The sequence below is a fragment of the Nilaparvata lugens genome, chromosome 13, assembly GCF_014356525.2.
Source record: "Nilaparvata lugens isolate BPH chromosome 13, ASM1435652v1, whole genome shotgun sequence".
Classification (NCBI taxonomy): Eukaryota; Metazoa; Arthropoda; class Insecta; order Hemiptera; family Delphacidae; genus Nilaparvata; species Nilaparvata lugens.
The window spans coordinates 19,624,203-19,647,857 of NC_052516.1; the positions used below are offsets into that span (position 1 = coordinate 19,624,203).

Sequence of the window (23,655 nt, forward strand, 5' to 3'; positions counted from 1 at the left end):
CCAAAGTTATACAGGTGAAAGATTTTGTATATATAATATTATAGCCTATTGCATATCAAATCCCGTAAATATTCTCAGTAGCTGGAGACTTCAGCGTAGAAGATGGCATGTTAATTAGGATTTTGATGTAGTGGAACATGAATAATTTGTTTCACAAAAGAGGAAGCAAAACTGAGTTTCTTCGATTTATTTCAAGATGACAGACACTCATTCACACGTCATCAAGTCTTACTTTGAATTGACGCTGTTAGTTGCATGTGCATCACAGAAGTAAAGTGGAGCAAGGAGCATGTGTGAATTCTCCGCTGAAATTATTGACTGAAGTCACCTGTCAACGATACGTGACAAATGAGTAATGAGCACAAGCACTCCACTTTCTCACTCTCTCTCTCTCTCACACACTCTCTTTCTCTCTCACAGCCCTATCACTCTCTCTCACTCACACTCACTCTTTCCACACTCACATACGCGCGCATTCCTTTTCTGTCATTACGAGAGTAGGTGGAATTGATTTTCAATAAAGAGTAATATTCCTTTCAGAAGCCTCTCGAACAGAAACAGGGAATGTGTGGGTGTAGGCCGTGGAAATTATCGGGAAATTGAGTGTAGGTAGGAATGGACTGTTATAATGTTAAGCACGTGGGAAGGAGCTTGAACAATAACATGGTTGAGCAATATGCTTGATGGATCCTTGAGAACATTCTTGATCATCCTTGGGAGATCTTCTCTGAATATCGTTGAATATTGAAGATCTAAGAATGTTCTCGGATATTTTTAAACATTCATGGAAATTATTTGAACAATGTCTTCTTCTTCTTCTTCTTCTTCTTCTTCTTCTCCTTCTTTTTCTTCTTCATCTTCTTCTTCTCCCTTGCCTTTTTTCCCATTATTTGGGGTCGGCTCTGCTGGATCTAAGTCGCCAGTGATTATGATCTTTGGTATCTGCTGTTAGTTCCAATTATCTCACATCCTCCACATCTACAATTTATGTAGATGCATAACAATATTATCTATAGCTATCACCAATTGCTTTTTTCATATCATATGCATTTAAAAAATCATTTTCTTAGTCCATATTATGTAAATTCATCTATAATTTTGCTGTATTGTAAGCTATTGTATATAAGTGTAAAAGTCAGTATATATTGTAATCTACATAAATAAAGTACTCAATCAATCAATCCCTGAGCACTAGTGTCTTCCATGTTAGGCGTGGTCTGCCTCTGTCCCTTGGCCCCTGTGACTCTCCAGCACTTTTCTTGTCATGATTTTGAACAATGTAATGTGTATATATTTAAATTATATCAACAACTGGCACATTTTCAAAGAATTCTTCAAAGTGTTTCATAATGATTATGATTGACTGATTTTGGATAATAAAACCTCAAATTCAACAAAAATCTCCACTGTACTTTGAACGAAAATCTCAAGGTTTTAATATTCGAGAAATCCTCCATAGTTTGAAATGTTAAGGTCAATACAATATTTATTCGTGTTTCCATAGATCACGAACATTATTAGTGTTTCCATGATCATGCAGTTTATGAATTGATGAATTGCATTTAATATATTATTGAGAAATGATTTGAGATTTCTATTTTTCCCCACGACCAATTATATAAAACTTATCCAAGATTTCTGTTGGGTTTTTTCAGTATTAGATGCATTATTAACAATTGCAGAAGTTAAAAATCTTTGAACCTTCCTCAATAAGCACTAGAAAATTACAAATAATACAAATATAATTTAACCTCAAATAAAGCAGAAAAGAGAAGATAACTAAAAATCGAAGATACAAAAACCTAACCTCAAAATCTTCTGCTCGAAGCCTCTCGCTGTAATGACACAACAATGTATGACGTGAAAATGTATCATGCATGTTAATCATCCATGTACTACCGATAGTGGCCAGCCAAAAAGTACTCTTTGAGTTGAAGTTTGCGACACCTATCGGCGGAAAACAGAACTACAGTCAAATAGTTATAATGTCCCACGTTGGATGACGGTAGATACAATTTTTCCGCGTTGTCACAAGCAAATATATAAAGTAAATATCACTTCATTTCATCCAGTCAGCACTCCTTATGAATAACACCATCATTCACCATTCAACTAATACTGACAGTTCATGAGATTTTTCTCATAGTCAGCATTTCTTATGGAATAGCACCAACGCTGCACATCCAACCAGAGATGTCAGATAGAAGTGAATCTGACTATAGTCCTGTTATCAGAGTTCCGTGCACTCCTAAATGCTTGATGTACATTGTTTTAGTTTGTCATTTTAATTAAAGTTTCAACGATGAGCGCTGAGTACACTCTGGGGTGTTTTCTATTGAGTGTGACATAGATTCTGATTGAAAATAAAAATGAGTGTTGACAATGCAACTGAGAGCTGAGCAGAATGGGAAAGTAGAATGGATGAAGTTCCCTCCTCGGTATTTTTCTGTTGACGGATTTTAATTAACTGCAAACTACCGGAGAATTTATTCTTTCATTGTTTTGTTTATTCAATTATTTACTCATTCATTTATCAGGCTACTAATATTTATCCAGAATGGAATGATATTCGAACCAATTAATATGTTAAATTAATTATGTTTAATATAATGAACAACAAAAAATAACCAGTACTAAATGTAGGATCAGAGACAAATGACAGTTGCATAAGTAAACAGCTGGATATTTTTAATGAGCTACATTGAGATTGGTAATTTTTGAACAACATATTAATACTACATCTTTACTCTATGGGAGGATGTAATCCTGCATAATATGTCCACATCTTATTTTGGATGAGTGATTTATTAGAAATATGATGTGATGGCCAATCTTTCCGGTCAATGTTCGGCGGGTAGTATAACCGACGCCTTCCATGCTTCAAGATTAGCTGCTCAAGAAATCCCTTTTGAACTATTCGACGACACTACAGTCTAATTTTGAATATTTGAACTATTTCGACGACACTACAGTCTAGTTTTTTGAATATTAGTTATTAAAACTGGTAAAACTGGAAATTTTCAAAGTGTTGAAATTGGATTTCAAAAATCCGAAAGCGCTCCACATGTGAGTACTAGTTTTATAACTAATATTCAAAATTAGACTGTATGTCGTTGAGAATAGTTCAAAAACGGATTATTACATGCAGTTAGTCATGTATAGTGAAATAGATGAGTATTAAGAAAACCATTGTACATAGAAGGCTCATGATTCCCCTTATCATCCACGTTTCTCGAACAATAAATTTGTCTCTCTTCTTCAATAAATCCAATGCATGAATTTCAATGAACCTAATAAAATAATTCCTTTACAATAAATGCGATATTACATTATTATGGTACTGGCACATCTTTTAAAGTTATTCTCATGGATTCCCTTGTTATTCTCGTGTCATTTATTCTTTGCGAACCTTCCCTCCTTCAATATTCACTTTTCTTCTCCATTAAATCAAACCAATCTATGAATCTTCGATTGGTTTGATTTATGAATCAAATCACCTCCCTTTGATCATAAATGATGGGTTATATTCTCGTGAAGATAATTTAGAACTAAAACTCATCGAAGCTTGGTATCATCCATTCTATTCTTCTGTAGATATTTGAGATTATGGAAGTCTTTATTTTCAAAGTAACACCTTATCAGTGTGGGTTAGATTTTATTTTCAATAATACTGCTCATCACTCTTATTGAAATATTTAAATTAAACCTTCCAGCTCCGGAAAATATCATGGGTCATGAACACAAATTTTTGGATTATCTTATTCACCCTTTCACAGACATACGAAAATTAAATTGAATTACCTTTTGATCTTGATCCTGATCAAGATTTGCTTGAACTACAGAAAGCGTCGCTGATTAAAGAGGTGATCTCAGCTTTTTCTTGATATAAATGAGATCTCATTTGAAGAGAAGACTTTCTGTCCTGTAGTGAGATTCATTGCAAGCAGTCAGCATTGTTTGAATTGGAAGCATTCATTTAATTCATTAGTAATGCTGACAGTTTGAAGTTGATTCCACTGTGTTAAGACTAACTTTCAAGCGTCACTATTGGTTTAAATTGGAAGTATTCATGTTATTTATAAAACATTCTGACAGTACGACGTGAAACTAAATTCCCCATTTATCCAGCACCAGTTTGAGACGCAGGTTCAAATCTTTAAGTCTATTGTCTTCAAGCAGCAGGCGAACACTAAGATTTATTAGCTTAATTAAAATGTTCCTATAGGAGAAAATGTCATGCTGTATTCTTTATTGGGCGACCTGACGTGGACAAGCTTCTACCAACTTTAGATACAAGTAGATTTTTGTTGAAAGTAAAGCGCAGCCTCCCAATGAATTCACTGCTGGACAGGGATAGAATACCGTTAATTCTTATAGGAGTGTTCATACATTGATCAACTAAGAATGTGTGAACAGTCACATAAAAATCTGGTGTGGTACACTCACACTACTTTCCTTGCTCATTGATCTATAAGCCTCATTCTTAAACGAGGATAATCGAGGGGAATAACATAACATTATGCCGATTGGCGGCTTAATAATTTTATTAAAACTACAATTATACTATTGTTATTGTTTTCAGAGTACATTTTCCTTTGTTTGAATTATGAAATTAAGGATTTTTTAAAAGTTGTCAAAAACAGCTGTTCTACAAATAAAATATCGACGTGTGTTCTTTTGAATAAACTGCTCTACCCACCTACCTCAAGCACGAGAAGGAGGTTACAAAGTAAATTTCTCAAGAATGGGGTGGACCCCCTGTTAGTTTCTCAGGAAAGAAACTCATTCTAGTTTATAGAGCTGATATATAACTATACAGGGTATGAATTTGAAAAAAATCGGTCAAGTCATTTTTGAGAAAATCGTGAAAACATGTTTTTATTTTGCGATTATCCGTCATTTTTCTCAAGAATATTACGGAGCTCCTGCAATTTTCCAAGAAATGAGACTCATGTCAGTTGATAGGGCTTATAAATAGCTATCCATGGTAAAAATTTGAAGAAAATCGTTAGAGCCGTTTTCGAGGAAAACCGTGAAAAACATGGTTTTTTAGTGATTATTCGCCATTTTTCTCAAGAATATTACGGAGCTCCTGCAATTTTCCAGAAATGAGACTCAAGTCAGTTGATAAGCTTATAAATAGCTTTCTAGGGTATAAATTTGAAGAAAATCGTTAGAGCCGTTTTCGAGAAAACCGTGAATAACATGGTTTTTTAGTGATTATCCGCCATTTTTCACAAAAATATTACGGAGCTCCTGCAATTTCCCAGAAATGAGACTCATGTCGGTTGATAGGGCTATAAATAGCTATCCATCGTATAAATTTGAAGAAAATCGTTAGAGCCGTTTTCGAGAAAACCGTGAAAAACATGGTTTTTTAGTAATTATCCGCCATTTTTTCCGCCATCTTGAATTGAATTTTATTGAATTTCTTATTGTCGGGTCCTCATGGTATAAGGACGTTAAGTTTAAAATTCCAAGTCAATCGGTTGATTAGGGATGGAGTTATCGTGTTCACAGACATACACACATACACACACACACATACACACACACACACACAGACCAACACCCAAAAATCATGTTTTTGCACTCAGGGGACCTTGAAACGTATAGAAAACTTGAAATTTTGGGTACCTTAATTTTTTTTGGAAAGCAATACTTTCCTTACCTATGGTAGTAGGGCAAGGAAAGTAAAAAGGAATGGTGGTCTATATTTGCTCTTTAAAGCGAAGAATAATTGGAAAAGGGTGATTCAAAACCAACCTAGAGTTGTACTGGTATATTTAATTCATCTCTTATCATTTTGGTAGAGAGTTGGTGGGAAGGATATTTTTAATATTCTCTCCAAAGAATGATCATTGATATGTCCAAAGCTCCGCCAATTCATGTAGATGCATAACAATATAATTATCTATGGTTATTTTATTACAAATTGCTTTTTCATATCATATACAATTCAATAATTATTTTCTTAGTCTATATTATGTAAATTCACCTATAATTTTGCTGTATTGTAAGCTATTATATATAAGTGTATAAGCCAGTATAATATATTTAATCTACATAAATAAAGTACTCAATCAATCATCTCTTCTATTACCCAGATACAAGCACAAAGGCTTTTGTTGACATCACTCACAGGAAAAATCACTAATACGTTAAATAGTAAACATTAAAGTGGGAATGTTGTGGTTTGTAATGAAAATGTAATGAAGTTGATTTTGAAAAATAATTATTCAGTTGACTGTTTAAGTTAACTACTATTCATGAAACGATAGTAGACGAACTTCACCTGATTTGTACTGAAGTAGAATACACAATTATTCATTCATTCATGCCCATTTTATTTATACAATGCAGGATTAAGAAAATTGTGTAAAACCTATTATGGTGGAACAGTACCATTTATGTGAATTCAAAATGGGCTGGGCATCGAAGCATCTACTTGAATTAATATAACTGTCCTGTATGATAGAATTATCTATGAGATAGCATTCTCAGCATTGGTTGAATATGATGCTATTTATGTGAATTTTTGAAAATTAAGAGTAAATCTCACTTCAGACTCCAATAGTGAATATACAGAAAAACCATAGAAAAAGAATATTTAATTCAAGAAACCAGTTTCAGTAGTGCCTAAATTAGTGCCTTACAGTTTTACCTGAACTAGCAAACATTTTCTTGATATTGACAATGGTGTAACAGTGTCACAAATGGTGATGTTTTTCCATGTTTCAATCAACAGATTCAGTACTTCTCAATGGATAATTTCTCAGCCAATTGGCTGAGATAATTTCAAGTATTTCATTCGATACTGACGTCATTCAAGGAAATTCTACCCTCATTTCTACGCCCCCATTTCAAACTCTACCACAAAGCAATTGATTTTCTCTTGAATGAGCCCACCCATATCTATCAAGAGCAATCTATTGTCAGATGAATCCATACAACTGGAAGAAATCAATAGGATACAGGATATGAGTGTGGAAGATATGAAGATATGAGAGTGTGTATTTCCCGCCTGAAATATATATTTCCCACCAATATCTTCCCAGCTTTGGTTTCGGTTTTACATTCTCCTCTTGATAGAAACTCTGATCATGAGAGAAATGTTCTAGGTTTTCACTGATAATTTTCCATAAAATGAGACTCATATCACACATGAATTTATATTACAACAAAAATACAGTTTACAGATTCGTTTACAAACAAATTAATTTGTTGTTTAATGCTGTTTTGGTTTTCAGACAGACCAAATTGGTTTCTCATTCAACCCATTAACACATTTTAACCCAAATTCCACAGGGGTCTCTCCCCACTCTCAGTAAAATTTTCCTCCCTTGTCTATTACTTCCACTCATTTTCAATCCTCCTGAGCTTTATAACGCTTTCTATTTTCAATTCATTATCATTTTTTTCTATTTTCCTATTCTAACTCCTTTTTTGCTCTTCACACGTTATTCGTCTGATCTTATCTCCCACTCTTGAAATCTCTCCTTAGTACCTTTCCTATCGTTATTTTTTTGTTTCGATTTACAATAGCTATTCTTAACTCTTTTATTAAATATAAACTCTCATTTCTTCAAATTTTAATTTTTTTCTAGTCTTTGTCATCTGCTTATCTCGCATTCTATGTCTTCTTCCTACTATAAGCAGCTTTCTCCCTCATTTTCATCCGCAATTTTTGCTCTTCTTCCTTCTTCTCTTCACTCCTTACTATCAAATATCTTACTACGATACCCTTTTTAACAAGCATTCATGGTATCTTAATATCAAATAGGGTAGACTGAACACACTCTCTTTCTTTTGATTTCCGTTTTTTTCATTAACTGCTTCTTCCATATCCTTCTTCTCTCCCTCTTCACCTTTCTCCATCGCTGTCTACTTCTTCCTCTTTTTATCATTCATACCTTCCTCCATTAATATTCCTCTATTCTCGCCATCTCTCTCCTTGTGAAAATTCTCCTTTCATCTCATTCCAGTTCAGGCTTTTCAGCGCGTCGCTCTGTGTGTTTCTATTTTGAATTTTCAGGTTGAATAAGCTTGACATGCAATCTGGGCTGTTTTTGCGAGCAGGCTGACACAAATAGTAGCAAATATATACATAAATCACTGGATTCATTGGATCTTGAGTTATTTTCAGCGGGGTTCCCTTCTCGTAAATGATTTTGCTGCATATGTATTATTTGAGTTTCAAACTGTCTTTTCATTTTCCTGTTACATTTATAGTTTATTCCGATTATGAGATCCTCCGTCTTAGTATCCTTCTGTCAAAGCCTCCTAATATTTCGAGAAATTTAAGTTTGTTTTACTATATTAAATCTTTTTACGATTATTTTCATATCCCGGATCGTTTACTTCGTTGAAATATCACTTTCAAGTGTTAGACCGATTGATAATGTGTTGATATCTTTGCAAACAATTTACATATACCCTCCAGCTCTATGAATTATATTTCATTATTCAAATACATGGATTTTTTCATTGCATTCATATTCAAATCGTAAAGTATAATCTTTCTTTCATGTATTGAAATGTGCGTATAATATTTTTTATGCACCACGAACACGCGCATACAGCTTTTCATCAGCTGATGCTATGAGTATAATATCTGTATCAATATTTTTATTTATTAAATGTGAATAAATAAATCGTAAGCTGCGTTTACACCAAAGTTGATAACAAAATGTTAATAGCTTAATCCTAATAGATTCTATTAGATTGAAAACTTATCATAGCCTACACATGATGAACATTTATGTGTTTGTCAGTCAAGTTCCGTTTAATCTAATAGAGTCTATAAGGATTAAGTTATTAACATTTTGTTAATAACCCAGCTTTACTGTTTCTTACTGCAAATACAGGATATATGCACGTGTTTGTGGCACATCATTCTGTACGCACCTTTATACGTATATAGAACATTGGTTTTGCGCAATAATTGAAACTACAGCATTCTCAAATATTCCCCTTGCTTGTCATCTTCCTCCAGCCTCTTTCACTTAAATTGAAGATAGTACACTAATCTAAAGCTGCGTTTACACCAAAGTTATTAAAAAATGTTAATAGCTTAATCCTTATAGATTTTATTAGATTGAGCATAACTTATCATACACATGATGAACATTTGTGTTTGTCAAGTTCCGTTCAATCTAATAGATTCCATAAGGATTGGTGTAAACGCAGCTTTAGATAGATAAATGAATAGGTGCATTATATGCATTTGAATAGACCAATATGCCTTTACATTGCCAATAAATTTTGTATTTTTACTCTATAATTTACAGATGTTGTGGGTAAAGTGATGGTGATGGAGTGATGGAGATTTGAGGCTCTTATCACTATTCTATAGTTCTAAAAACTATACTATTTTATAGCTCTATAGTTATTTAAGTCTTGATTCTTTCAGAACTTTCAATTCCAATTTTCATTTCATTTTCATTTTTCATTTTTGTTTTTCATTTCTGGTGATAATATTCTCTGTCCTTTTTTTACAGGATCTGCACCGCACAGGTTGCAGTTTATTCTGCGGTGTCTCGGGTCAGCATAACCAGGCAGTATTACGCAGGGTGCTGCTGGCCTATGCCAGGTGGAACAAGGCGGTCGGCTACTGCCAGGGCTTCAATATGCTGGCCGCTCTCATCCTGCAGGTTATGGACAGATCCGAAGCCGATTCTGTCAAGGTATACCGACCCAGCAATATATCCTAAAAATATTGAAAATTAGTTAAAAATTGAGAGAAAGGCAAATCAAGAATGGCACTATCACTCTTCATAGAATGAGAAAATGGCAAATTATGAATGGCACTAGTTCCCTTTATAGCATGAGAGGATGGCAAATCAAGAATAGCACTATCTCTCTCTATGTCATATGAGAATGATTATAGAATGTATAGATGAATGATCAATAATATCATTTCATTATTAAATCCGAAATAATTGAAGTTTGTTTTTTTAGTTTAAAGACAAATCGTTTATCAAAAATTACTAGTGTACGAACAAGAGCTTTCTTTTGTATTGACGAAATATGAATTGAAACTTTGTTACGTTTATTTTATATCGTTGATGATGATCTGATAGTTTATATGCTGGTTGCGCAAATCAGGTTGAATTTCAACCATGATTAAATCCACGACTACCAATCAGAGAAGGCTATTTTGGAAAGAAGACTTCTCTGATTGGATCTTGTGAAATTAATTATGGTTAACATTCAACTGGCTTTTGTGCAAGAATATTTCTTTGATCAAATAGGTATCTGATAGTCCAAAGCCAGGTAGGCATGGACGTTTGATTATTTCTTATCCCATCAAATCACCCACGCTAAAACAAGTTAAAAGCTCATTTAGGCAAGAAATAAAAGAATCACACCATTATGCATTATGCATCTTTCCAATCACGGATGATGACGGCCTAGAATAGTGCATGCCACACATGTCCATCATGTGATCTATCCTACCACTAACCCGGCGAAATATCGGACATGAGACGGATCGGAACGCTGTATGATAGGTGTGGCCCCAGCTTAACACGGGTCCAATAGGGAAACAAATCTTTGTCAAAATTTAGTCAAGTATTTATGACCTTGTTGCATATGACTGTATAATGTAGCCCTTGTTCTATTGCTCACCCGTATTCTATTTTCCAATTGCCAGGTTATGATCTACCTGATAGAAGGTGTGCTGCCTGAGAGCTACTTCGCCAATAACCTGCGAGGTCTATCAGTGGACATGGCTGTATTCAGAGATCTGCTCCGGCTGAAGCTGCCTGTGCTTTCCAAGCATTTGGAACAGCTGCAGTGTGACTCAAAAGATGCTGGTCAGTAGAAAAATTAATGTTATTGTGACTGACCAAAGAAAATGATATAATGTTTTCGTTCTCTTATCCTCAATGATAGGATTGATAGATTCATAAATAAAAGGAATTTTGTCAAAGATGCTGGCCAGTGAAAGAAAATTAACACTCTTTTGACCAAAGAAAATAATATAATGTCTTCGTTTTCTCATCCTGTTTGGTAAACATTGATAGTTTCATGAATAAAATAAATTTACTGACTTCAGCAAATCAATTGATTATAATTCATCAATTCACATGAAATACGATACAGAACATGAAAATATTACAACTCAAAGGCCAGGTTGCATGAAAGCCTATTTAATTTTAATAACTATTAAATTCCACGAGAGCGAATGAGAGAAGGTTTTTCTCAGAAGACGGACTCTCTGATTGGCTCTCTTGGCATTTAACTGGAATTTAAAGTTAGCAGACATTTGTGCAACCGGGTGAAAGAGTTTTACATCTTAACGCCGAAACAAACCGTTGATGATAGTGTTCACACATTGACAGAAATTCAGCCCATGTTTGCATAGTGAAATTTAAATTTGGTTGTATTATTGTCCTGAGCATTATTCATTGATTGATAAATGAAGATGATGGTAAAAGCTATATAATATTTAGTTATAAAACTTACTGCTATAATATTTAAAAAATGTTGAAAGTTGATTTTAGAGCTCTACTTCTTCAAGTTGAATAAATGAATGAATAATGAATTTTGCGTGTTTTGCAGGCAGTAGCTATGAGCCTCCCCTCACCAATGTGTTCACAATGCAGTGGTTTCTGACCCTGTTCTGTAACTGCCTGCCTCAGGAGACTGTTCTCAGGGTTTGGGACCTCATCTTCCTTGAAGGAAACAGTGTTCTCCTTAGGACTGCACTGGCTATATGGAGTACACTATCCGAGTAAGTTGAATTAACCAACAAGTTTAGTAAACATTTTTAATATTAACCAACAACTAACTATCAACCAATATTTACTATTTCAATATTCCAGAAATTGATTAACAAGTTTTGTAAACTCTTTCAATACTACACTAAATGTTTCACGTTTATTTGATTAGTACAGGTAGTGAAGACAATGAAGCGATATTGTGCTAACTACATCACGAAAATGGCGGTTCATACATCGCAACAAATTGTTTTCTTCAACAAATAGTAGAATTTTGGAAAACAAACGGAAAATCCTCAAATGACAAAAATGTAGGGTATGAAACATACGATGAAAATGTAGTAAATGAAACTTTGTCACAATAACCACAAGTACATTCAAAATTATGAGTTTTCGGTTGACACACCATTACCAATATTATTTGATAAACTAAACTTCAAGTGAAGAGCAGCAAATTTTAAAGTAGTATTGAGCGAGCGATGTAGATTATATAAATTATATATTATTAATAATATATTGGTTTGATTATTAAATTATTATATTGGTAGATGTATGACCTATCAGGTCGATGATCGTCTGCCATTGGCTAGACAAGCCACTCGTGTTCATGTAAACGTCACAGCAATGGCGGTTCATGCACCAAACATAGTAATGAAATAAAATTTACATTTGACAAAAATCCAAGGTATGAATATACTATACATACTGAACTATATGCTCTATGAACCAATTGCTCTATAATTTCTAGTTAATTAAACCTTTCTTCATTTGATTTGTCAAGCATCCAGTGATATGAGATATGACTTACTAGAATCGAAATGTTTCAAGTCAGGATTAAAAGTTTCAAATGTAATAATTATTCATTTTCAGCCGCATCCTATCAGTTGAAAGTGCAGACGAGTTTTACAGTATAATGGGAGTTCTAACTAGAGAGATGCTTGAGTTTGGACTCATGGATACCAACAACTTGATCAAGGTATTTATTGGTTCTTTCTTTTCAAGTAATCATAGTAATAGTAATATCAAGTTTTCGTTCAACCGTGAGAGAAATAAATATGTCCGTTTGTTCCATTAATAGATAGGGATGATATCAATAGCATGGAGTGCGAAAGAAATAGGTGATGATTTTGGTAGTGGATAAGAATGAAGTTTTAATATTCAAAATTCATGCGATTTACAGTTTCGTATCAAGTGTATTTTCTTCAGATACTCTTGTTCAAAGTACAATACTTTGTTCAAAATCTCTGGATTCTCCTCCCTGTGTAACCTACTGGTTCAACTTACAATGATAATAATAATACTTTTCACAGTAGAATTTTAATTTTTCCAAATTAGCCTATCTTTATACAGGCATTCTTCTTATCTTCTCAATCATGAGTTTCCAATTTTACAAAAACTCATATAATTTAGTGTCGTTGCACAAAATTAATTCTATGAGAACCAATCAGAGAAACCTCCTTTTCGAATCAGCCTTCTCTGATTGATTCTTCCCCAACCATTCCAATGAATTGTGTTTTGCGTATCATTGAATAGATAAATAAATTGTTTCTCATGAAATTAACCACTATTAAAATTTAACCGGCTTTTGTGCAACCGGGCCCTAGACTTGGAATTCTGGGCATTAACCTGTGCAGTGTATATCTTTCATATCTCTATATCACCTCTATACATTGTAGTAAATCTATTCAACAAATGTTGATTGACTTTGAAGGCGGTAGTGACGATTACACTGCCAGAGCTGAACGAGATGCGAGAGAGATACATGTACAACATCACGCCGTGGACTCAGTCTGTGTCGACGGTTGCCAGACGAGGATGGAAACTGTTCTACACTGATGAGGACGATGAGACAGACGAAGATGACGAGAAGATCGCCATTGCCACCGCTTATGCACTGTTCAGATCACCTAAAAGGAAGCCAGGTCAGAATCAAGTCAAACACGAATTTCATACATTATTTTTTGGCCATATTGGACCACTTGAGTCATTCAACTAAAATCGTCCTTGGTTCTGAAGCTGTCTGGCTTTTCAATCAGCCCAATATTTCTTCATTCTCTCGGATCGTTGTCGTCTTTCTGCATCAGTGATTACAATCTCCCTGTGCATTTTTGGCAAATTGAATGTGTGCGTTTAGTAAATAGATTATTTTCACTTTATCAATGTCATCCTCAACTTCTAAGCCTATTTCTTGAAGATCATGTTTTAGTTAATCAACATACTTCTCACATTTCACTTTTTCAAGTAACGAATTACAAGCTGTTTCAGAACTCGATTCTCAGGCATTCTCAGAACATGGAAAAATGAGAAATTCGTTGCTTTTTCATTATACTGAGGATGGGCTCTACTTCCTTATAGACAGTCTCATTGGTTGCAATTTTCCAGACTCCATTCTTTTGATAACTTTCATTTATGATAAAAGTTCTTATGGACCGTCTTTCTGTTTTGCTCACCTGATCTGTCTTGTTCTCATTTCTGATTTTAAAGAGAGTTCGTGATGGAAAACATCATTGAACAATCAATTATATTTATTTAAAGGGCTACTTGATTACTATAGGTAGCTTATTTATAGAATTAAAAGTACCCTACATATTTTTTTGACATGACTATTTTGGACACTATTTTCTTCCATTATCAAGTACCCAAATGAATCATAATTATTAGGAAGTAAACAAATATTCTAATTCTTCATACAGTTAATTACAAGTTTATTGAAAAACAATTTTTGGCCGGGTAAGAGTGTAGTCAGTATGGCAGTGTACTACCAGCGTCACATACCTTCACGAAAAATAGCATCTATAGTGAGATCCACGTTATAATGACAGTGGATTAAGATGGGAGAACAGCGTTGCCGATTCTCTGCCTTGATCAGTTATCTTTCTACATTGTCAAAAACAGATTTGGCATCGTTGTGGAGCAATAAAAGGATAGTACTACCTGCTTTGTCGAATAATAGACAAGGATAGCAAAACCAAAGTTGATCAACTACTGTCATTATAACGTGGACCTCACTATAGGAATATTGGATTGAGCTAACATTTAAATGTGGAACATAAACGCCCTATACCATGGGACATCTTCTTAAGATATCTTTTCTCTATGGTAATAATGATGCTTTCTATAAATTTCAGCCGCCTGTAGCGGCCAGTCAATTGTGGGCGTTGGTGCACCTCCCAGCACTGCAATGAATCATCTCCTCTTGGGCAAGTCAGCCCTGGTCAACAATAAGGGCAGAAGGTTGGGGCCTCCACCGGGAGCAGTGCCCGCGAATGCCAAGTCTCCACAAACCAAGGATAAGGATAAGAGTGAGTAGTGCACCTTCCAAATATTTCTGGTGTGTTAGTTTTTTATTTGTACTTTTTAGACCATAACTATTATGGGCTTCATAGTAACGCTGAATTTATTTCCATCATCTTCAGAATGCATGACTTCTATGCATTATGGGAAGGATCTATTTTGTTTGCATTGTTCACCCCACAAGAGACAATTCATCTCATTTAGTAGAGGCTTAATGTGAATATATAAATATATACTTGAATATAATTTAGTGAACTCCTATTTCAATAGTCTCCCTAGTTTTGAATAAAAAGATCCTGAGTTACTTGCTTACGATTAAAATCAGTTTGCACCCATTTGATTGCTTCAGTAACTTATCATCAATTGTTTTGTTTGTTCTGTTAGTTTAGTTTCGTAGTACTCCTTTTCATTTCTCCTTTTTTTAATTAACTTGTTCATAGTATCATAGTAGTACCGTAATGTAATTAAATATAATTATTGTCATCGTTGGTAATTGCAAAACCAATAGGTTCCATAAGCATAACTATTAAATAACTATGCGAACTTTGTTGTTCAATTAGTCTGATGCTTGTTTTATTCATGATCTTGCTTTCTTCTTTATAATTATAATCTCTTCCACCTCATCTCTGGAAAGTTTCCACTTTTATTTTTTTAGGTACCTACCTACCTAAGTTATAGGTATAACTATCGTATAGGTTAGTTATAATTATCAACTCGTTTGTAATTTTCTTTGTGTCTTTGTTTGATTTTTTTTAATAACCTACCTGCTCACAGGTTTTAAACCTATGCAGGTATCATTTTCCCTCAAATATTACCCGTAATTATTTATAATAAACATTATATTTATTCTAGCAGCAATGTTACTTTCTCATCAATAAACTATAAATATATAGCTACATTTAGCATCAACTTGCTAATGCAATAAGTAAAAGTTCCCTTATTGTTTTTCGTTTTCTTTGTTTGTAATGTTTTTTTAGAAAATAAAGTTCAAAGTTCAAAGTTCAAGGATACGGGTATTCTTAAATTTTCAACGATAAATTTAATTGGAAGGATAATCTTGAATTTTCCACGAATGCACAGCTACCTGTTCGAACTCTGATGCTCGAAATACATGTTATCGTAAATTAAATGATAATTTTCTCTAATAAATTATTATTCAAAATCATTTTTAATTGTGATATGCATTGTTCTCAGTAGGAAGCCTCATTATTTCATTGATCTAACGTGTGGTGTATGTTTGAAGGTGAAAACAGCAGGTCAAGCTCGGAAACCTTGCACTGGAGAGATGAGAGAAAGTCAAAAGCTCAACAGAAAACCGGTAAGAGAGTCATGTTCATTCAACTCCATACAAATATAATATTTTTCGGTTCCATATCATTTGAATAAGAACCATTCACGATTCCATATTCATTTATTAGGTCACGAACATCACAATAATTATAGGGAAGGTTTATGTCCAGTTTTCTAGATTTCAGGATACATTATAGTTACTGGGGATAAGTTGATAACACAATATTAATGACCAGGTTCACAAAAGTTTGCTGAATTTTAAAAGAGATTAAATGCCACGAGTATTAGTCGGAAAAAGGTTTAAAAATTTACTTTTCTGATTGGTTCTCATAACAATTAGTCACCATTAAAATAATTGTTTGTCAGCACCTATATTGCTTAATGCTTGAAATGGTTTACAGCCTCTAAATTAAATGCCTTTGTTCTATATGGATGTACATATACTGGTAGGAATCTATCCAAGCATCATATCTTCATAACATGAAAGAACTAACTACTGAATTTAAAATAAGAGTAATTTATCAAGATGAGAGTTTATATTAACTGCAGAGTTCGATACTCTTCTATTAGATACTGATGTTTTTTAATACATCCAATAGAATACAGTCATACTTAATTAGGTACCTCATACTCACAATGAATCTTGATCTATTTATTTATCTGGTGATTGAGAGAGTTGTTATAAACCTTTTTTATGCCAATCTCTAAGATATGGAGTGGCTGTAGTCGAATGGATTGGATGCTGCTTGACAATTAAGTGGCCCCGGGCTTGAAACCCAAACCGGGTTCGATATTTTTATTGAGCCACTCCCGTGATCCGGATTGACACATTAATGCGTCGATCCTGACTGCCAAAAAAAAAAACAGTCGTTAGGTTATGTCAGAGGCACTAAAAATGATAAAGTGCGTCCTGAAAACTCTACACCAGTCCTTAGCCAACCAAGTTCGAAAGCCTCCTAAATGGCTGGGCTCTCAACTTAGGAATAGAGAGTCCCACACAAAGTGGCCTTAGCTTGAAAGGCTCATATCTATGTGTAAATAATACATTCAACCGTCCTTTAAAGGAAAAAACCAGATTTGGTTCCATCATAAATTATTATTTTTATCATTATTGACTGCTTTATTTTATGCTTATCATCAAAGCATTCTGAATAGCTTACTGTCAAAATAAATTCTTATCATACTGCAGGAGAGACTCTTCTCGCTCTTCTCATCTCCATATCAGCGAAATCTCTCAGTAAGACTTTTCCAAAATAGACTTCAAATGAGGCAGTTAATAACTATAATCAAAAGGTTCTCGAGCTGAAGGACTGCTGCATGAGAATAAGTTTATAACTTTATTCCTTCAATTATACTTCTTTTTCATACTCAAACTCCTTAATAACTGTATAAACTCCTGTTGGATTTTGCAGAGCCAGGTTCCCCAGGGTCCGAGTCACCCTCGACCTCATCCTGTTCCTCGCGACGAGGCAGTCAGTCATCCTCGACATCGACCGAGCTGTGCGACGAGCCAGGACGAACCTCGGACTCGGAGGACCAATCCTCGGAGTGTGCCGAGTTGGCGGCAAGGCCTCTCTCCCGAAATAGCCTCCAACATCCGCATCTGTCGGACTTCAGTGAGGAAGACGAAACACCGGATGTTGTCGACAAAAAACGACAACAAGAGAAAAGTGTGACTCTGACAGAAACCAGGTCTGGAAACGTGGACAGTGAGACAGAAACCAGGTCTGGAAATGTAGATAGTGTTGTTGGTGATGACAGTATACAAAATAAACTTGTAGATAGTTTGAACCAAAAAGGAGTGGTAGTAAGTGGAGTAGTGGCAGATGTAGACAATGTCCTGAGGTGTGGTAGTGGGAAAGTAGCTGTAAACAAGAAAAATATACTTGTGGAACCTCCTACTAAATCTAGCGTGGTACAATGTAATAACACAGTAGTGCAATCTTCTACTAGTATGGTGCCGTCCCTAATCAAGAATATAGGCTCTGCATCCTCAGTAATGCCAATTGATTCTCAGGTGGTTCCTAAGAATAAGTTGTTGCCTTCTCCCAATGTAGTGTCTACGTCTCCAACAGTATCTAAGTTATCAGCAGATAGTTCCAAAGTAGAATCCTCTGCTACTAATAATAAATTGCCTTCTCCCAATTTAGTTTCTAAATCTCCAACAGTATCTCAGTTATCAGCTAAGAGTTCCAAGGTAGAATCTTCTGCTTCTAATTATAAATTGCCTTCTGTTGGAAATCAAGATTCTGGATCCTCAGGTGTAGTTGTTGGTACAAGTGGAGAATCTTCAGTTTCAGTTTCATTAAAGTTGCCTTCGGCTGTGGACGTCACGTCTTCAGAGAGTAATCCTGTAAAATGTAAGTTGCCCTCTCCCATTAAGAATGGGGATGTGATGGTGAAAACTATACCGTCACCACCAAAAGTGGAATCACCTTCTTCACAGCACCTCAAATCACCTCCGCCCACAATAAGGACACCAGCTCCACCACTGAAATCATCACATTCTTTGAAATCACCGCGCTCACCCAAGTCACCTCTGAGTCCTGGTGGTATACAGAGTGCGCCCCCAGTGCAGGTCAAAGATCACGACGAACTGGACAAAGTTCTGTTTCCGTTTGACCGCGACTATTTGACCAAATATAGCAATGAAGACTCTGACCACATGTGTATCAGTAGCTGTCCCGCCTCACCATGTGCCTACATCAATGAACTTCACATTGATAACAGGAAACGGTTATCGGACACCACCATGCGTTACTACGATTTCCCCAGCACAGGCTCGGGTATAAACAGTAGAAAGACCAGCAGTGTTTTGTCGCAGATCTCCCCCTGTGAACTGAATGAAGAAGAAGAGGATGAACTGGAACGAGAACTGGCTGAAGAGAAGGAGAGAGCTAGAGTGGAACAGCTGAAAGAGCCTCTCTCTTTATCCAGTGACGAAACAGGTGATAGCAATAATTTATCACAGAAACAGAGAAAATCTGTCACACATGATGAGGTGGACTCCAATGAAGAGAAAGACCTACAGTTGAGGAAAATCTGGTTGGAGAGCTGTTCAAAAGATGACATTTCTGTTTTTGTTGAAGCATTACCTCCAAAAAATAACATCGAGGAGGAAATTATAACTGTTGAGCCCATAGTTGAAATAATCATCAATTCTAATTCATGTGATGATATTAAGAGCTATGATGATTTGTGTAATGCAACTTATGTGAAAAATGAGAGTGACAATGTGGATTCTAACCAGATCACTCCAACAAATGATTCATTCATAAGCAATATTGAAGGGGATAATGAAGAAGTAATAAGTGATAGAACAATAGAAAAAAGCAATAAAGATGTTTTAGACACAAATTTTGGTAGCAATGAGAGTTCACCAATGAGGTTGTCCCCTGATGCTAGTACTATTTGTGCTGATATTTCTGATGAACAACTTAGAATCAGCGACTCATCTCCCTCTCCCACAATAAGAGCCTCCCTAGAAACGTCACCTACTCTGACAGGAAGGCGTGGCAGTGAAGTGATTTTGAACCAAATTTTGAAAGAAAATCTGGAGATAATTCAGAAGATACAACACACCAGACGAAATACATTGATATTGCACAAGGAAGACTTGTCAGATATTGAAAATGAAGATGCTGTGAAAGGGGGTGAAGATACTGAAAAGGACATCACAACAATCGAACGAATTTATAAAGAGGATACATCAAAGTCTAAACAATTCAGCTGTGAGGAGATCACTAGAAAATTTGATGATTTAACCACAAGTATTGATCTCAATGATTCAAAGTCCAAGGAATTCATCTATGAAGAAACTGAAAAGAAATCAGATGTTTTGAAAGCATTAAGTGTTGATTTTAATGATGGAGTAATAGATAAAAATAACTTGGAAAATGAAAAATTACAAGAAAGTGTTAGTCCTGGAAGAATTATGGATGATACTGAAATCGGCAGAGAGACAACATTAACATCTTCCACAAAGGATTATGTGAGAGAAACTGTTGGTGAAAATGTTCACAGAGAAGTAAAATCTACTCAAGAAAATGTGACGGAAGAAATTGTTACTCAAGAAAATGTAATAAAAGAAATTGTTACACAAGAAACTGTGACTAAAGGAATTGGTAGACAAGCAATAAAATCATGTGATAAAACTGACTCTGTAGTTGACAAACAGCTCACAGAGGAGACCTCATTGGAGAAAACCATATCAGTGGAGAAAAATGTTGTTGACAGCAATAAAATTTATGCAAATCAGAAAATTCAAGAGAATAATAGTACTGACAAAAATTCGAGTACCTCCACTGGTAACCAAAGTATGGAAGAAGACAGTAGTGGAGGTAGTAGAGGTGCAAGAATTGATAAAGATTCAGATGAAAGCAGAAGGAGGAGTAACGATTCCGAAATACCTTCCACTGAACGTGAAACTGATAGCTCCAAAAAGCAAGGACGTTTTCGGTTTCTAGAACAATCCAGCTCGACTATTAGTTCAGCCTCGCTAGACATCAGTTCTGATCTGAGTTCCAGGAAATTCTCTTCAGACATTGAAGCGTCTCTAGAATCCGGAGCTGAGACACAGAGACCTGTAACAAGAAAACTGAACAAAGTGAGTAAAAGTAGAAGCTCTTTGGAGGATGTAGATGATGAAGAACTGCCTCAAAGCAGGAAAACCAGTGAGGTTGCTGAGATGAGGTTATCTGGTGATATAGGATACAGAAGAAACTATAGTACAACATCTGATGAAACTGAACTGAGTACTTTTGACAGATCTTTTGTGAGTGAATACGAACAACACAAGAAGGCCCCTTCAAGGAAACATACAGACCCTGATGAGACACCCGAGAGTTACTGTTCACAAATGAGACAGCAGTACAACCGTTCCAGGAGACCCAGCAAAGAAGTGTCAACTCATTACTCAACCGAGTACTCTCTGGATGATGATGCTGGGAAATCCGAACCTAAACACACGAAACTCACTCAACACTATTCATTTGAATATACATCTCAAAAGAAAGTATCTGATCCTTCCTTCTACGATTTCAAAACTAGAAGAACATCATACTCACTAGATAGTGCTCCTCTGATCACTGAAACCAAAGTGGATTCATGGCATGCTGAGAGTTTAGATTCAGCCAAAGGTAGTAGAACGTCAGTTTTATCAGGGTCGGATGAAGGAACAAAAACTGGCAATAAAGGGATGGGAGATTATGAAGATGTGTCAAAATTCAAACGTTGGAAGAGTTACTCAGTGGATACTGCAGACGATAGAGCATCAAAGTATACTAATAGGAGAAGCTGGTCTCCAACTAGTAAAAGTGTTGGGGAGGATGTGATGTCACCCAAATCAGAAATGAATAGATCTAGTTCATCAAGTTCTTATGATTTTGACGATGCTGATGTCAGCTCATCTAGGGTTAAACGTGAACGCCAGTCAAGAACTGGTTACAAGAGTTCAGATGAAGATGGGAAACGGTTTAAAGATAGTAGTGGTCGCTTGTTTGAAGAGGATAACGATGATGATTTCTTGTCAAAGTATGTGACACGTAGAGGAGACTTGAGCACTGATTTGCAAGAGCCAAAGACAAGCTCCATGTCTGCATACTCGTCGTCGAAACGGTTCAACTACAGTGATCGCCGGTACACTGTTGAGGATAGGCTGGCATCACGAGAGGGAAGTATCTATAGGTCTCTGTCACCTCAGACAGACCTGTTGTCTTCAGAGTCATCGAGTGGCAAGAAATTGGGTGATGACTTTGAGCGCTGGAGACGAAACCGCACAAGGTCGGTGAGTCCCAAACCTGACACTAAGATGTCTGACGATGTCAGTAGTGGTTACGGTTTGAATAAATACAAGAGTAGTTACCGCTGTGAATACACTTCCATAGATGAGTTACCCCATAAAACTGATGATGGCTTCTTGGGGCGGGTTCGTTTGGAATCCACAAGAAATGTAGTTTCATCTCCATCCTCACTGACATCCTCACCAGTGAGGTCAACTGGTAAGAAATCCGAGGACTACTCTCCAATGAGATTCAGGAGATCCGCAACAATATCCGAGACTGATGATCGAGTTTCAGACAACAGCGTTAGTAGATCGTTACTCTCCAGGATAGATTCTGATGATGTCAGCAGTTACAAGGTGCTTTCGAAGTCGAAGACAGTGGATTACGATGATTCCAAGACTAGTTTGTATTCGAGGGAGCCTTCATTGAGGATATCTTCTACACGGTTGTTGTCCTCAGATGAAGGCATCTACCGGAGTGGTAGTGGAGGTTTGGAGGATAAAGAGAGGAGGAGCCGTTGGAAGTCGAACGAGGAACTGTTGGAAGAGGTCGATGACCTGAAACCTGCTGAAGACGACACCTACCAGTCGAGAAGTAAATACGAATCTTCAAAATACACTCCCATCAAAGATTACAGTTATTATTCAAGTAGATCTGAAGCCAGAGATGTTGTTTCTCCACCTAGGAGAACCAGTCCGCTGGCTAGAAGAGATGATTGCGAATTTTCTAGTAGCAGGAAATATGAGCAAGAAGGCAAACTACCCATAGAAGTTGTGCCAACTAAAGGTCAACTATCCTATTCGCGTTCATCCACAACGTCTAAGGACTTTGGTAGACCTTCACCACCCACCAGTCCTTCTAAATTCAAACCGTTCCCATCTAGGATTTCCGATAGGCAACCAAAAGAGCTAGGGGTTCGCCTAGGGATGTATTCTCCTAGCTCAAAGTAAAATAAATTCAAAATCAACTAATTTTTAAATCAATTTGGAGAAATAAGTACTGTTTGTCTAAGGATGAATTCTCCTAGGAAAATCACCTAACATTAGTAGATTTTTTTAGGCATGCTGACATTCAAGAGTGAAGTATAACTCTTGAAATGCTTCATTTTGAACTTAATTTCTGTGAGGCACATTTCTCCTGTGATAATGTATTGCAAATGTCATTGGATTTGAAATGTTCTGATTCCTTCTGGTCTATCTTGAAGTAGTTGGACAATATCTATCTGCGTAGTGAGGAATGAAAATAATTTGAATCATGTTTACTGGTAAAGTGTTCATGTTTTCAATAGTATACTAAAATATATTTATAGGCTATTATCCTGCAGTGTGTGGTTCAGAAGAGTATTACTGGATAATAATTTTGTATTGCAAAGAAGTACTTAATCGACTACTTCCACCAATGAGAAGATTGATTTTTTTATTTATCAATTTATTTATCCACTCACTACTACTGATAATTATATAATCTGGTATGATACTCATACTACTATGAACATTAATACATGGAAATTACCAAGATTACTATTGTTTGATTTTTGTTTAGCTAACAGGTTTTGATTTTTGTCC

The 23,655-nt window shown here is 35.7% G+C and overlaps 1 protein-coding gene across 1 annotated transcript in view; it reads left to right on the forward strand.

Annotated features, from left to right (window-relative positions):
* Window positions 1-23,040, forward strand: part of LOC111050703 — a 159,674-nt gene extending 136,634 nt beyond the window's left edge. Inside the window, 8 exon segments of the mRNA XM_039440380.1 lie at window positions 9,501-9,686; window positions 10,655-10,817; window positions 11,566-11,737; window positions 12,594-12,699; window positions 13,435-13,645; window positions 14,852-15,025; window positions 16,261-16,335; window positions 17,720-23,040. Of these exon segments, the coding sequence (XP_039296314.1) occupies window positions 9,501-9,686; window positions 10,655-10,817; window positions 11,566-11,737; window positions 12,594-12,699; window positions 13,435-13,645; window positions 14,852-15,025; window positions 16,261-16,335; window positions 17,720-23,040 (6,408 nt within the window).
* The last annotated feature ends 615 nt before the right edge of the window (window positions 23,041-23,655 follow it).